The sequence below is a fragment of the Mastigoproctus giganteus genome, chromosome 4, assembly GCF_048544385.1.
Source record: "Mastigoproctus giganteus isolate SK-2022 chromosome 4, ASM4854438v1, whole genome shotgun sequence".
Taxonomy (NCBI): domain Eukaryota; kingdom Metazoa; phylum Arthropoda; class Arachnida; order Uropygi; family Thelyphonidae; genus Mastigoproctus; species Mastigoproctus giganteus.
In genome coordinates this window covers 134,006,658-134,022,651 of record NC_143578.1, presented here as the reverse complement: position 1 = coordinate 134,022,651, position 15,994 = coordinate 134,006,658, and the positions used below count along the sequence as shown (strand labels likewise).

General features: G+C 35.7%; 1 protein-coding gene across 4 annotated transcripts in view; it reads left to right on the top strand.

Annotated features, from left to right (window-relative positions):
• The window catches only part of LOC150087077 (single-stranded DNA-binding protein 3-like), a 538,273-nt gene that overhangs the window by 334,375 nt on the left and 187,904 nt on the right, over positions 1-15,994 (top strand). For all 4 annotated transcript variants that reach the window (XM_090371800.1, XM_090371798.1, XM_090371799.1 and 1 more), the window contains one exon: positions 7,838-7,880. In XM_090371800.1, the coding sequence (XP_090227926.1) occupies positions 7,838-7,880 (43 nt within the window). The remainder of the gene's footprint in view (positions 1-7,837; positions 7,881-15,994) is intronic.

The window sequence follows — 15,994 nt, the reverse complement described above, 5'->3', positions numbered from 1 at the left end:
TTAACCTTATGTCTATGGGAAATAAATTCCCGCTTTACGAGTTTTCGCTTTACAAGCGCGCGCTAGGAATGAATTAAATCATAAAGTCGAGAACTACCTGTAATCATAAAATTTCAAGTAAACATATCTATTATCACTGGATCAGGATGTACTTCTTCTACCTATGACTATTTAGAAGTCTGCATTATTCCTCGTGAGCTGCAGAGATATAATTGATTGAAAAATGGATTTTTTTTTTTTCAATGTGACAACTGCAGTGTGCGAAAATGTTTTACACCATGATTACTCTCAAGATAGTATGTACGCATTTCACATTAGCTCTTAGACCTAAGGTATATTGTATCTCTCAGTTACCAAGAGTTGCTTCATGGAAGTGGAAAACATTCTCCCTTCCCAACAATTAAGAACACTCTCTCACTTCACGCACAGAGAAAACCAAAGGCGCTGTTCATAAATAATTTAAAATATATATATATATATATGTATTATTTCTTTGATGGTATTGCATCTGCCAACAAGATTTCAAGGAAATTTATCTGTTGGCAATTGTATCATAAACTGACGAAAACCAAAATCAAACTTTTAACTTTAGTTTGCATGCAAAAGGAAAAAAGCATGTGCTCATAAAAAATTGTTTTTTTGAAATTTCTATGGTTACACAACCACAGAAATTTCAAAAAAATTTATGTGGTTGTGTAACCACATGTGGTTTGCTTCTACCAGAGTATTGTGTTTGTATGAAGAATTTATGCAGTATCTTAATAAATCGTGGTATAACTGTTTTTTAAATGTTGATTTATTTATTCATAGGTTGGGTTGAAATTTGAAACTGAAAAATAAAATATCTCTACACTCGGGGTATGGGATTATATTTAAGTCGCCAGTTATAATATGATTATGGTGGGGGTCTACGCATTTGCACAAAGAAGAGCTGCAACAAACTCATGCCTTGTTCACTGCCGATATTGTGAAGGATGGTAGCTGTTACTTTGTAATTACGTGCGTTTAAGCCAAATGGTTTAGTGCAGCGGTTCCCGAACTCTTCGGCCTGGCCAGCACTGCAGCGAACTCACAGGGGTTATTAAGTTGTTTGGATTTAACTACTTAATAAATGGAACTGTTAGGTATTTCTTTTGGCCTGGGGGTGCCGTGAAAAAAATTACTGAGATACTAAGGGTGCCGTGAACCTAGAAGGTTTGGGAACCTGTGTAGTGTATTTAAATCTGATATTAATATTTGTGATATTAATGGGTAGTAAATCATTATGCAGGTTAATTGTTTGTACATATCTAAATTATCCATAATTTTGTTTTGAAAAAACTGGACAAATATAGAATTTTCTGGTCACTTGTTGATATGTAAGATTTTGATTCTGAATTTACTAATGTCTTGTATGATGTGCATAAGGTGACTTGACTTAAAGTCGTAATTATTAGCTTTCTTGCTTAGGGCTTTGAGTACACTTAAGTTTAATACTCAAAAGTGTATTATGTATTGAGCTAATGTTTATAGGATCATCGTCCCACATTTTAAATAAATCTAGGAAGTCCCTTAACTTTTCTCGGTTGTTCTTGGCTCTTTTCGATATAGCATATTTTCTTTTGTTTTTAGATTTGTGTAGTTTCTTGGCTATTTGGAACATGTTATAAACACAGATGTCATTCATATTGTTGGTATGTATTTTGGTTGAATTTGTTATTCGGTCCATATGGATATAGATTTTATATCGTAACATGCAAATCTCTTGCATTAATCTGGTTTTAGTGTTGCTAATTACGTTAAGTACTGTAATAAAGATATTCGGAAAACTATATTTTTGGAAGTGTCTATATTTGATATCGTGTTCAAGATTACCCACTTTCTTGCTAGGTTTATTATTAAATGTATTAATGTCTGAGTGGTGTAGTTCATTCTAATATGTAGATTGTTACTGGTTTGACCGATATATTTACAATTGCAAGTACAGGCACTCCTTTACTTACACACAAACAACTTATGTACAACTCATAGATATGTACAAAGCACAAAGCTGTTGTTATGTTTGGTTATAAGAATCAATCTTGAATGCCTTTGTGATATTTTTTGAAGCAGATTTCTGGAGGTCACTCCCACAAAACAATAAAAATAGTTAGCAGTTTCTGGTTTATTAGGCTTTTCTGTTAGTGGACTGTATTAAAAATGGGTAGTAAACTCGATCTTATCGCATTTGCGATGATACCGATAGCTGGAATTCTGTGGGTTTTTACATTATGGTATTATGGTGAAATGAGTTCCCCTTCTGAAATCTTCTATCATATAAAACACATTAATAAATTTTCAGAATCTTCTCTTCATTCCTATTTTTTGAGCTTCGTAAAGTATCTCACTTGTGTGTATCTTCTTAGTTGCAATTTGTGCGTGCCGTGTTCTTTGTTATTGATTGCTTATTTTCTTACTGTTTAAATTTTACAACCAAAAAAAAAAAAAAAATGTCAGTGAACAGAAATATCAGTTAGTTACAGTATTATGTACGTAAGCATAAATTTATTTTTATTTTGCTAACCCATGTGAAATATTCTTCCAATTTTCATGCATCATTTAATTTTGTTAATCGGAGAAAGTAAAGTGTAAATTTGTGTTCTTTACTTTTATATTTTGTGATCTTTACTTTTATAGCCTGTGGATAATATTCCTCCTATTTTCGCTTATTAGAATAGCTGTTTAATACAATTAAAATTCAGTTCACAAACGTGATCACAATGACCGGTGCTTACTACATATCATATTGGAGAGTCCATCGTAAAGTGATTTGATCGTAGATAAAATTAAATTAAGATCGTATTTTGATTAATTTAGTTTTGAATAAATACTGTACTCTACATTATTATTCATTGTATGTTTTTTCAGCCTCATTTAACTCGGTTACAAATCGTAAAATGCTGTACATGATGAAGTTTGTTGGGGGTTATAATCTTAGTGCATTGGGCTGTACATGTATTTTGTATCTACAAGATAAAAGTTGAACTTACGTACATGAAAAAAAAAAAACAATTAAGTATGTAAGTCAAGGAGTGCTGGTACAACAAGTTATCGTATATATATATATATGACATTATTCATTTTGCAGAATATCTGTGCAGTTTCATTATGAGTAGTGTGATTGCAAGTGCATATAGGAGCAAGGAAGACAAATTATTATTGCAACGTTGAAATAAGATTATTTAGCAATCCATTGTTACATGTATTTAGATTATTTAGCAATTCATTGTTATCTGTATTAAGGTTAGGTTCTTGGCAATTAGAGCAAGAAGCATTATATTCTAGTTTACTCTGCGATGTATGTTATTTGTATATGTGTTGTTGTATTATCATTGTTAAGAGAACTATCTAGAGCAGAAATAATCTCCTCGGTCAAATTTAGTCTACCCTGCCGAGCTAGCATGTTTTAAATCAAACTTCTAAGTTGCATGTTTATAATTCAGGAAAATTAACGTTAGCATTAGTAATGTTAGTGGAAATAAATTTAACTCAAAAGCAGAGCCGGCAGCAAACTTTGCAGGTCCCTGTGCAAGGTGAGACAGTCTAGGAAGTTCGGGAGAATTAGCCAGTGTTTAAAATTTTCTTAATTATTACATATTTATTTCACGTAGGAAGAATATAAGAAAATAACGTGATATTATGATCAATATTTAATATACTGATAAATTAGCATTAGTAGAGCCATGCGATTCAAGAAAGCAAGCTTATGCAGCATCAGCCAAAAAAAAAAAAAAAAAAATTCACTCCTTCGTTCATTCCAAATGCCTGTCCAGCTCGACCTTAAATTTATCTAGGCTATATCAACTTCCACAGCAAAAGATGGCAGTCTGTTCCACCAATCAACTATCCGCTGGTTAAAGGCAAATTTCCACACATCTATTCTACAACTGTCTTTCCTCAATTTGAAACTGTGCCTCCTCAGGTTCTTAAAACACTATATTAATATAGTGTTTTAACACATATTTACTGAGTCAAACACACATATAGGGGTGCCATATTCTAATTGTCACTAGAGGGCCATGCTTTACATACAATTTCATTGGTTCGTCTGCTTGGATATGGTAAATATACTTTATTCTTATTCTAATTTCTAAACTAACATACATTCTCTGTTGGGTCAACGATGATCACTGAGCACTGTGTAGTATTTTAAATTAACATTCTTAAAATATATGTTAGATTATAATTTAAATGAGTATTCTAAATTTTAAAACCTCTAAATTCTGTTATTTATTTTAATTTATATTATTGGTTATTCTACTTCAACATCACCTCAAAATTGATTTCAACATAGTGTAAGTTGATCGTCACAGAAATAGAGAACTTCTTATCGCTGTTTTACTTTCAGTTTTGGTGGTTGACCCCAGACGAAGTCACCCGAATTGTGGGTATGCTACAATAAGACGTATATTTTACTTTTGTATATACAGTGTGTTTCAAAAGTGATGGTCAATAATTTAAAGGCGAACTATACAGACTACAATATGCAAAAAAAAGCCTAGTAAACATGGGTCCTTAAGTGAATTATTTTCGAGATATTGCACATTTCTAGTTGGGATCCACCACTGACTTGTTTGTTTAGGTTAGGTTATGCTCATTCTCTCCCTTTCCCCTTTCTCAATAATCTGAGACGTAGCAGGCATACCAGTACTTGTCAAAGGATAGTCAACACAGAAAGAAGTTACAGCAACAAAGAAAATGCGGACATGCACTTCATGTATGGCAAAGCCAACGACAGTGCACTCGAGGCTGCACATTTGTGCCAAGAAACATTTCCCCGTCGAAGGCAGCCCAACAGCCTCACATTCATCAGGGTACATCAATGCCTTCAGAGAACATGGGCGCTTTGCACATGGAGTACGAGCAGGTAGGCCCAGAAGCATAACACCTGATGTTGAGGAAAGGGTGTTAAAAAGAATAGAACAAAATCCAGTAATTTCGACAAGGAGAGTTGCTCTGCAAGAGCATGTACTGAGTCATAGCAATGTGTGGCAAATTTTACATTTCCAATTACCCTACCATATCCAGCATGTACAAGGTCTCAGCAATACAGACTACCCTCCCAGAATGCTCCCATAGTCAGTGGTGGATCTTAACAGAAAATGTGCATTATCTCGAAAATGGGTCATTTGCAGCTTGATGTTCACTGGTACTATTTTGCTTATTTTAGTTTGCACTTTTCACCTTTAAATTATTGACCATCCTTTTTTAAAAACCCTGTATTTTCCTTCTATGCATTTTCCATAGATTCGTCTAGGTATATATCGAAATATGATTATAATACTATAACTTTCCTCACAATATATAAACATATACAACACATTATGGACATAGTGTATCCATTGTCACTGCAACAGCACTAGTCCATAAATACAGTATATTAAAGCAGTACGTTAAAGTCACTGTATTAATGATTAATATTAACATATGTATATATATATATATATATATATATATATAGGGGTCTGCAAACTTTTTTTGATTTTTGAAAGGGTCCATAGGTCTCAGTAGTTTGGGAACCAATGGTCTAGATGATCCTGCATTTCTTCTTTAACCAGTGACTCCATTATTTTCCCTGGAACAGAAGTTAAACTAATAGGTTTGTAATTGTATAATTACATTTGCATATCTCCAGTCCATGGGGACATCCCCTGAATCTGAGGATGCTCTCATAATTATGGCCAAGGTTTTGCTTACTTTGCTGCCTCCCTTAATATAACTGAATAGATCCCATCCACCCCAGGTGCCTTCCTTATGTTTGACTTCAACAATATTTCTTCTACTTTCCTCTCAGTTGTTACAAGATCATTTAGCTTTCTGTTAGAGTTTGAGAAATTTCTGGCATCCCCTTCCCTAAAGAATTCCTCATGTATGAATGTAGATGCAAAATACTCATTCAGTTTGTCAGCTACCTGAGCAGGATCATCAGCAGTCAAACCATCGATATCAAATTAACCAAACTAATTCATCTCCTTCCTTCTAGAGTTTACATAAGTAAAGAAGTGTTTGCTGTTTTTCTTTGCATCCTTTGCCAAAAATTTCTCATAATCTGGCTTTGCTTTCCTGGCCTCTTTTGTGACTTGATTACAGACTAGTTTATATCTACCATAGGCTTCTGTATTGTTGAATAATTTATATGCATCCCATGCACTTTTCTTCTCTGCCACGAGTTTCATCAGTTTATCAAACATCCATTTAGACCAATGCCTTGAAAAGCATTTCTTAGTTGGTGTGAAAAGCATTATGGCTTCTGTGATTAATTCCTTGATTGCTTACCATTTAGAATTTGCTGATGGTAACATCATCAGTTGGTCGCACTGTATAGAATTTAACAACTGTCCGAGACAACTGTAGTTACCTTTACAAAAGCAAAAACCCCTCCTTTTACTCTTGATGGTAGTTACATCTTTAAGTAAATCTCAAATCAATACATTGTGATCACTACCACCTAGTAGTTCTTTTATCTGCAGATTCCTAATGCATGAATAATCACTTTTATTTTAAACTGTATTTTAGAGACACTTGTATTTCAGATTCCATTTCATGTACTGTAATTTTTATAACGTTTGAGGGCAACTTGGTATATTATGTCTGCCTTAAAAATAAATAATAGTTGAAAAGTATGTCTGGAATTCATAGGTAAAAACAAACACTTTTGGGCCAATCTGTAAATCAGAAAAAATGTCAATATATACATATATTTATATATATATTCCTTGTACATAAAGGAACCTCAATACCAACAAAGAACAAATAAACATTCTACCATCTCTTTACAGCACACGGATAGGGATAAACAAAAACCAAGCATTGCTGAAAATTAGTGCAACTTCAATGATTGTGCTGATATCAAGCAGTTGTAATTTCAACTGCTTGATATCAGCTGCATTTACTTTTACAGCACTTATTTATTGACTGCTTAAGAATGACTGCGTGGATGCAATGTGCCACATCATTTGTTGCGTTCACAGCAAATGTGTTAAAGTTCCTGTACCAACACAATTAAAATGATTTTCAGTACAAGATTGATATAGCAGAGTTGATTTTCCTTTCACAAAAGAACATGGTGTGTGTGGCTGGACATGTCTAGTATGTGACAACCCTCCCTCACTCCTCTGAAGGGATCCAAATCCTTCTTTTTCCCATGAGAATTTTGAGTTTCTGTTTCCTCTTCTGTTCTCTTTAATATTTTTCTTCAAACTAATTCTTTTATTCTTCCTTCTTCTTTTCTTTCCTTACTCTGTATACACACACTACTATAGTGTTTTAAGATATGTATGATGAATAGATGGACAAGTGTTAATCTGTCCTAGGTGGTAGATCTGTGGCCCGGCTCCACATGCCAAGGACGGAAACTAGCTCATGGCAGCTTGCTGCAGCGAACTAGGCACTCAACACAACACAACCCAACACTGTACTACTGTACAAATACACCACTACACCGATTGGCCTTTATCTGTACAATAACTACACATTTTAAATGTGGAGTTCCCATAGTTTGGTTGGGGCTGCACATATACCAATTAAAAAAAAAAAAAAAACACCTATCATTGTATGCATATGCCTTTTATATGCTGACTTTAAATTCTGCTGTTGTATACCTGTTACGCAACCTTTACAATTAACCATTATTCCTTAGGGATGACATGTTGAAGAACAGTGTAAATTTAATATAATTATATATTACTAGACCTCTGAATAAATCATATTGAGTATCATAGTGTAATATATTTATTTTTAAGTCAGGAATTGTAAATGCTCTATCCACATTTGTATTTTTATGTTTGGCATCTGTATAGTTTTATGTGTTCATTTTTAGGCCTGCTCCAGGAGGTAGACCATGGCAACCAAGCACATCAACAGTAAGTTTTAACTTAATTAACGAATTCTTTTTTCATTATTATGTTTTAACTTTTCTAAAATTAAATAAATTTCTATGTGCATGTATGAGAGAGAGAGAGAGGCAGAAAGAGTTGGCTTATATTGATTTTCAAAATTAATGAACAGATATTTAAATATGATTATGTTGACACAGCTGTAAAAAATATTGCTAAAAAAAATTATTGGTTATTATGATAGAACGTGACAATAACAGTATAAAAATATGATACAGGTGTTCTTGTTTTAATGACATGAGTAAGAAAGATGTAACAAATTATAAGACAAGAACACTAGTAAAGAGTCACATGTGATTGCTGTCAGACCTTCACTGCATTAGGCAACACAAACCAATGTTGCAGTAATGCACTTCTTAGTTACTAGAAGGTTCATTGAAACACTTGCCTGGGGCATATAGAATATGTGGTTGAAACATATTCACAGTGTTATTTGATTGCTACTTAGATACAGTGAATGACTCGGTTTTGGTTTGTATTTTTCATTGCTCTTTTTGCTGCCTTTTTTTATTTATTTATTTATTATTTTTTTGTTGTTCCAGCTAGCCACCTCTAAACCTCTATTCTAATTTTAGCATTAGCATTAGCATTAGCATTAGTAGAGGCATTTGATGAAAGAAAGCAAGCTTATGCAGCATCAGCCAAAAAAAAAAAAAAAAACCCACTTCCACTTCACCCCTCTGTTCGTTCAAAATACCTGTCCAGCTGAGCCTTAAACTTATTTAGGCTATCAACCTCCACCACAAGGGATGGCAGTCTGTTCCACCAACCAACCACCCGCTGGCTAAAGGCAAATTTCCGCACGTCTATCCTACATCTGTCTTTCCTCAATTTGAATTTATGCCCTCTCAGGTGATTTTTCTGAGCTAGAGGAAGAATCCCATCAGCATTGAGCATGCTTAAACCATTCAAGGCTTTATACACCTCTATCAGATCACCTCGCTGGTGCCTAGTCTCCAGACACTGTAATTTGCAAAACTTAAGCCTTTCTTCGTAAGAGCACCCCTTTGTTCCATTCACTAATCTTGTTGCCCTTCTCTGTACTCGTTCCAGCAGCTCTACATCCTTCTTGAAATGAGGCCTCCAGACCTGTATACAGTACTCTAGGTGTGGCCTGACCATTGCCTTATACAATGGAATAATCACCTCCTTATCCCTGCTGGAAAAATTCCTGTATATCATTGACAATACTCCATGAGCTACTCTTGCAGCCCGTCTGCACTGCTCAGAGAACTTCATATCTGCCTGCACAATCACCCCCAAGTCCCTTTCATTCTCTACCACTGTCAGTGTAGTACCACAGAGTTGATATGTTGCTCTGGGGTTGCTTTTTCCCATGTGTAGTACTTTACATTTGTCAATGTTAAACTTCATTTGCCACCTCTCAGCCCATCTGCTCAACCTTTCCAGATCCTGTTGCAGCAGCATAGTGTCAGTAGTGTCCTTGACAACCCTGCCAACCTTTGTATCGTCTGCAAACTTGGACATTAAGCTTGATATACCATCATCAATATCATTTATAAATACAGAAAACAATAATGGACCCAACACTGAGCCCTGAGGGACTCCACTAATAACATTAGTCCACGATGAGCAGTGTCCATTGATTACCACTCTCATTTTGTATAGAGATTATACAGGGTGGTTAAAATGACACCAGGGTGCATTTACATTGCATGCACTCACACAGCTGGCACTCGGTGTAATTTATTTAATCGAGTTACAGTAAGATATGAAGAAGTTCTAGGTTGCAAAGATAAAATTGCTCACTGTGATAACCATTTGTATTACAAATGCCTCAAAAGCACATTGCAGCATGGTCAACTGTTGCCGAAAGCAAGTCATATCATAGTGAATTTTAGTAATGTGTTTGTGATGTTTCCCTTCAATTCAATCACAGACTGCACGTTGCCTTAATAAACTGTGCCCTTAATCTGCATAATTGAAAGTCACAAGAATTACAGTACAAAGAATAGCATTAGTAGAGGCATTTGATGCAAGAAAGCAAGCTTATGCAGCATCAGCCAAAAAAATAAATAAATAAATAAATAAAAATAATAATAATAATAAATAAATAAAAAAGTAACCACTTCAACTTCCTCTGTTCGTTCGAAATACCTGTCCAGCTGAGCCTTAAACTTATTTAGGCTATCAACTTCCACGACAAGGGATGGAAGTCTATTCCACCAACCAACCACCCGCTGGCTAAAGGCAAATTTCCTCATGTCTATCCTACATCTGTCTTTTCTCAATTTGAATTTATGCCCTCTCAGGTGATTATTCTGAGCAAGAGGAAGAATCCCATCAGCATTGAGCATGCTCAAACCATTCAAGGCTTTATACACCTCTTTCAGATCACCTCGCCGGTGCCTAGTCTCCAGATACTGTAATTTACAAAACTTAAACCTTTCTTCATAAGAGCACCCCTTTGTTCCATTCACTAATCTTGTTGCCCTTCTCTGTACTCGTTCCAGCATCTCTACATCCTTCTTGAAATGAGGCCTCCAGACCTCTATACAGTACTCTAGGTGTGGCCTGACCATTGCCTTATACAAGGAAATAATCACCTCCTTATCCCTGCTAGAAAAATTCCTATATATCATCGACAATACACCATGAGCTACTCTTGCAGCCCATCTGCACTGCTCAGAAAACTTCATATCTGGCTGCACAACCACCCCCAGGTTCCTTTCATTCTCTACCACTGTCAGTGTAGTCCCCCAGAGTTGATACGTTGCTCTGGGGTTGCTGTTTCCCATATGTAGTACTTTACATTTGTCAATGTTAAACTTCATTTGCCACCTCTCAGCCCATCTGCTCAACCTTTCCAGATCCTGTTGCAGCAACATAATGTCAGTAGTGTCCTTGACAACCCTGCCAACCTTCATATTGTCTGCAAACTTGGACATTAAGCTTGATATACCATCATCAATATCATTTATAAATACAGAAAACAATAATGGACCCAACACTGAACCCTGAGGGACTCCACTAATAACACTAGTCCACGATGAGCAGTGTCCATTGATTACCACTCTCTGTCTTCTCCCCCTCAACCACCCCTTTATCCATAGCAGCAATTTGCCTCCAATGCCACACTGCTCCAATTTGTGCAGCGCAGTCTTCCATGTGCAACAGTATCAAAAGCCTTTCTAAGATCCAAGTATATAATATCAAAGTTATTCCCTGCATCCAGTTCTTTTGTGACTGCATCATAGTATCCAATCAAATTGGTCAGGCAAGACTTCCCCTTAACAAAACCATGCTGTGTCTGAGCTATGACTGAAGTCTTGTCTAGATGATCCTGCAGTGCTTCTTTAACCAGTGCCTCCATTAATTTTCCAAGAACAGAAGTTAAACTAACAGGTCTATAATTATTTGTGTCGCCCTTTGATCCTCCTTTGTGAATTGGGGTCACATTTGCACATCTCCAGTCCATGGGTACTTCCCCTGAGTCCAAGGAAGCTCTCATAATTATGGCTAAGGGTTTGCTTACTTCCTTTGCTGCCTCCTTTAATATAACTGGATAGATGCCATCCACCCCAGGTGCCTTTCTTGTATTTATCTTCAACAATTTCTCCTCCACTTTGCTCTCAGTTATTACAATATTATCTAGCTTACTGCCAGAGTTGAATACACCTCTGGCATTCCCTCGCTGAATAACTCCTCATGTGTGAATGTCGATGCAAAATATTCATTCAGTTTGTTAGCTACCTGAGCAGGATCATCAACAGTTGACCCATCGATATCAAGTGGACCAATCTGATTCATCCCCTTCCTTCTAGAGTTTACATAAGTAAAGAACTCTTTGCTGTTTTTCTTTGCATCCCTTGCCAAAGATTTCTCGTAATCTGCCTTCGCCTGCCTAACCTCCTTTGTAACTTGGTTACAGATCAACTTGTATCTAACATAGGCTTCTGTGTCATGTGTTAATTTGTATGTATCCCATGCATTTTTCTTCTCTGCCATATGTCTCATTGGTTCGTCTGACATCCACTTAGGCCTAAACATTGAACAATATTTCTTAGTTGGTATGTAAAGCCTAGTAGCTTCCAAGATAAGTTCTTTGAATGCTTCCCATTTTGAATTTGCTGTTGGTAACATCATCAGTTGGTCCCACTATATAGAATTTAAATACTGTCTCAGTCCATCGTAGTCACCTTTACGAAAGCAATAACCCTTCCCTTTACCCCTAATGGTAGTTACCTCTTTGAGTAAATCCCACTTCAGCACGCTGTGATCACTGCCACCTAATGGTTCATTTACCTGCAGATTCTTAATGCATGAAGAATCTTGATAATCAAATCAAGAGTATTATTCCCTCTAGTTGCCTCCCGAACATGCTGATGTAGAAAACAATCATCCAATAAATCCACAAAAGCCTTGCTAGTGTGTGAGTGACCACCCCCCAAATTCCAGTCAATATCTGGGAAATTAAAATCCCCCATTATAAGACTCTCTGATTTACTGGCCCACTCTATTTCCCCGTACAGTTTCTTATTATACTCATCAGAGTCATTAGGCCTATAGCACACTCCTATAGCACACGCCTACTCTCAATTTTGATCTCCCAATACTTATGTCACACCAAACTGACTCGACACTGCACTGTCCAGCAATGTCGACTGGCTTCACTTCCTTGGATTTTATGTATTTCTTAACTAATAGCATAACCCCTCCTCCCTTCCTACCCTGTCTATCCTTTCTGTAGACATTGTACTCCCCAAATTCCAGTTCTGCATTCCTTATATCTGTGTGACACCATGTCTCTGAAATCCCCCAATATCTGCCTTTGATGTTTTGAGCAATACCTCAAATTCATCAAATTTATTTACTAAACTCCTAGCATTGGTGTACACGCAAGTATACATGCACCTGTTCTTTTTCTTAGCCACCCTAACACAACCCATGTGTTCACTTGTACCCCAATGATTCCCAGCAGTCTCTGAACTATCCTGCATCTTATTTTCCAGGCTGCGGCTCATTCCAATAGAAGCAGTGCAAGAATCTCTTTGACCTCTGCCAGTGGCTACTGTTAATCTATTAGTCCTTGTATCCCCCCAATCTAATAGTTTTCCGACCCACCTAACACTGCCTCGTAGCATCAGCAAACATTCTTGCACCCTTTCTATTTAAGTGTATCCCATCCCTGTAGAAGCAGTCTCTCCTGTTAACAAGTACAGACCAGGCTGAAAAAAATTCTACCCCTTGAGCCTTGCACAATCCTTCCAGGGCCGAATAGGATGTCAAAATATTGGTAAAATGCTGGAAAGTCATGGTCACTATTATCATATGTGTGTTTGTTCAGTGGATCACCATCCTGTGAAAAACATTTGTATCCAAACATTCTATACCTTGAAGGGTAGGATTTAATGTGGCATCAGAGAAGTCACAGTAATGGTATTTTTTTCGTCAGTAACACAAGGAGGCAGTGAATCCTATAGTGGGCAATTATTGGTACTCATGCCACTGCTTAGCAGGGGGGGGGGTGTTTCAGTGTCATATGTCATCCACCTTCATTGCCAAAAATCATGTAGCAGATTCATTAAATTTTTGGGGATCATGTGGAGTTGACTTGTGCAACACATCGATTCTCTAAAGTGGTGTTCAACCTTTTCCCATACATGGGCCATATTCAAAGTTAGATTTGTTTCGCGAGCCGCACTGTGAGTGGTTTGAGAAAAATCATTGTGTTACATGTAAAAGGAAGTTTCTATTTTCGTGTTAATGTTTTTTTATTTTTAAACTATATATAAAAATTACAAATTCCTAACACTTTGTGCAACATGTCTATGAATTTATTTTTTCGATTTTATTAAAATTATAAAAATATGACTTACTTTTGTTTTTTTAAAAAAATACCTTACTTTTAAATTTGCTCATTTTAGAAAATTTACAACCTGAAAAGTATCACTGCTTTTCAGTGTTAAGGTGAATAAATAAAATATAATGATACACCTAAAATTGAAAATATTCAAAAACTTTATTAAGTACAATACACAATAACATTTACTGAACAAAACTTAACATTTAATGAGAAAATTTTGGTTGATAATTTACAAAATTTAAAATGCTCTTTTCATTCACTTTCCGCATGGGCCGTATAAAAATTATTCCCAGGCCACCACTGCCGTAAAGGAACCATTACAGGAGAGATTGAAGTGCCTTGTAAACTGATGCTTCTGGAGCATTGTGTTGTCAGTGATGAAATTGTTAAATTGTTGTCATTGTGTTGTCAGTTCTGGAAGTAATGAACAAGTGTGCATCAGTGAATTCACCAATAGCAGCTTTGCAATTTATCAGCCTCCTCTGCCTCTATCTCCATTCTCATCCTCAGACTTCATCTTTTTAACTCAGTTTAACCTGTTCTCCATCTCATTGTCATAATGTAGTTGACAGTTTTCTTTCTTTTTTTTTTGTAAAACTCGGCTTTTCTGTCTTTCACTTTTTAAAAAAAAAAAATACTAAAATGCTACATTTAAAAAATGCAATTTTTGTTTTTTAATTTTGAAAATTTTTACTTATTTTTCATTAATGAATTGGTTGTAGTATACAAATTAATGAATTGGTTCTACTATACAAATTTTTACTTATTTTCATTAATTAATTGGTTCTAGTATACAAATTTTTACTTATTTTCTTTAATGAATTGGTTCTAGTATACATTGCAAAATAGAAATGTGGGATGATAATGTTGTTCTCCGTAATGTGTGCCATGTCGTGGAATGTATGTGAAAGTTGCCACAAAATATGGCAGAACCAGGAGTGATAAACATTACTTTCAGACTGAATTATGTAATTTGATTAATTAAATAAAACTATAACCAAATGTTTGAAAATTTTGAGATTTTTATAATAATGAGTAAGTCTAAAGGAAATACAGCAAAGGTAAAGAAAGCCAACACAAGAACTATGTGAAACTTACCAGACAAACTGGTTTGCCACTATCACAGTTTCTCTCTACATTCTTGGAAAATGGATGGTGCATGTTATTGGTAGCGGCAGTAGAAGTTGAGGATTGATTGACACGTGGATGTGATAGATGATAACATCATAGCGTTAAGTTAAATATTCTTTTCCTATTATTTCCTAACCTAAAATTTATGTACAGGCAGGTTATGAAATATAACAAAAAATAAAGAAACCTTTTCTTTTTTCCTAACCTATCCTTTAAGGTTAGGTTAGGAAATCTAACCTTAAAAATGTACAAAAAATCAGTAATATGGTTTTTTTTAATAGCAAAAACGCTCATGAACTCCAATAATCTGCTTTTAATAATGAGAAAAACTAATCATTACATCATCTGTCACGCCTACGTGTCAATCAGTACGTCGTTCTCGAATCCTCCTACTGATAACGTGCACAGTCTGTTTACTGAGAATGCAAGGAGAAACTGCAGTAGTGACAAACCAGTTTGTTCGGTAAGTACCCAAAGTTTGCTGTAGTTCTCGTGTTGGCTTTCTTTACCTTCACCAGAAATGCTTTTAAAGCATAAAAGAAAACAGGATAAGTTTATTAATTATTATTGTTATTAAATATATGTTATTATTCATCAGGGAACATATTGTGTATGGGGGTTCTAGGCCTTCCTCAGATGCCACAAAGTTTAAGATGGCAGCAGTTCACTGGAAGATTGGCAGGAAATAGAAATATACACTGGGACATGTAGCCTCCACAACCCTCTGTATTAGGGAACTTCGTCATAAGATTTCCCAGCAGCTTGCCACTGCAAATTTCACCCAATAGGATCGGAAACAGTATATGACTGGACTATCAAAGTTTGGTCTTTTGCAGAGCTATAGAGGATTTCCAGGGCAAAATATGTTAAGTAGTGGGAGTCAGAATTCATTTTAGAATAATCCAGCATTGGACTTATCAGAATTTTCTTCCCTTAAAAACAGAAATTCGGACAGTAGTAACACAAATTTAAATTCTAATCTAATGGCAGGTAGACTCCCATACATGGGCATGATAAAACAGTGAACATTTTCCTGCATCACTTGGGATTCAAAATCAGGATAATAGCCAAGAGAATATCAATTACTAGGTGGAGGAGAAGAATGTTTGGAAGAAGCTCATTT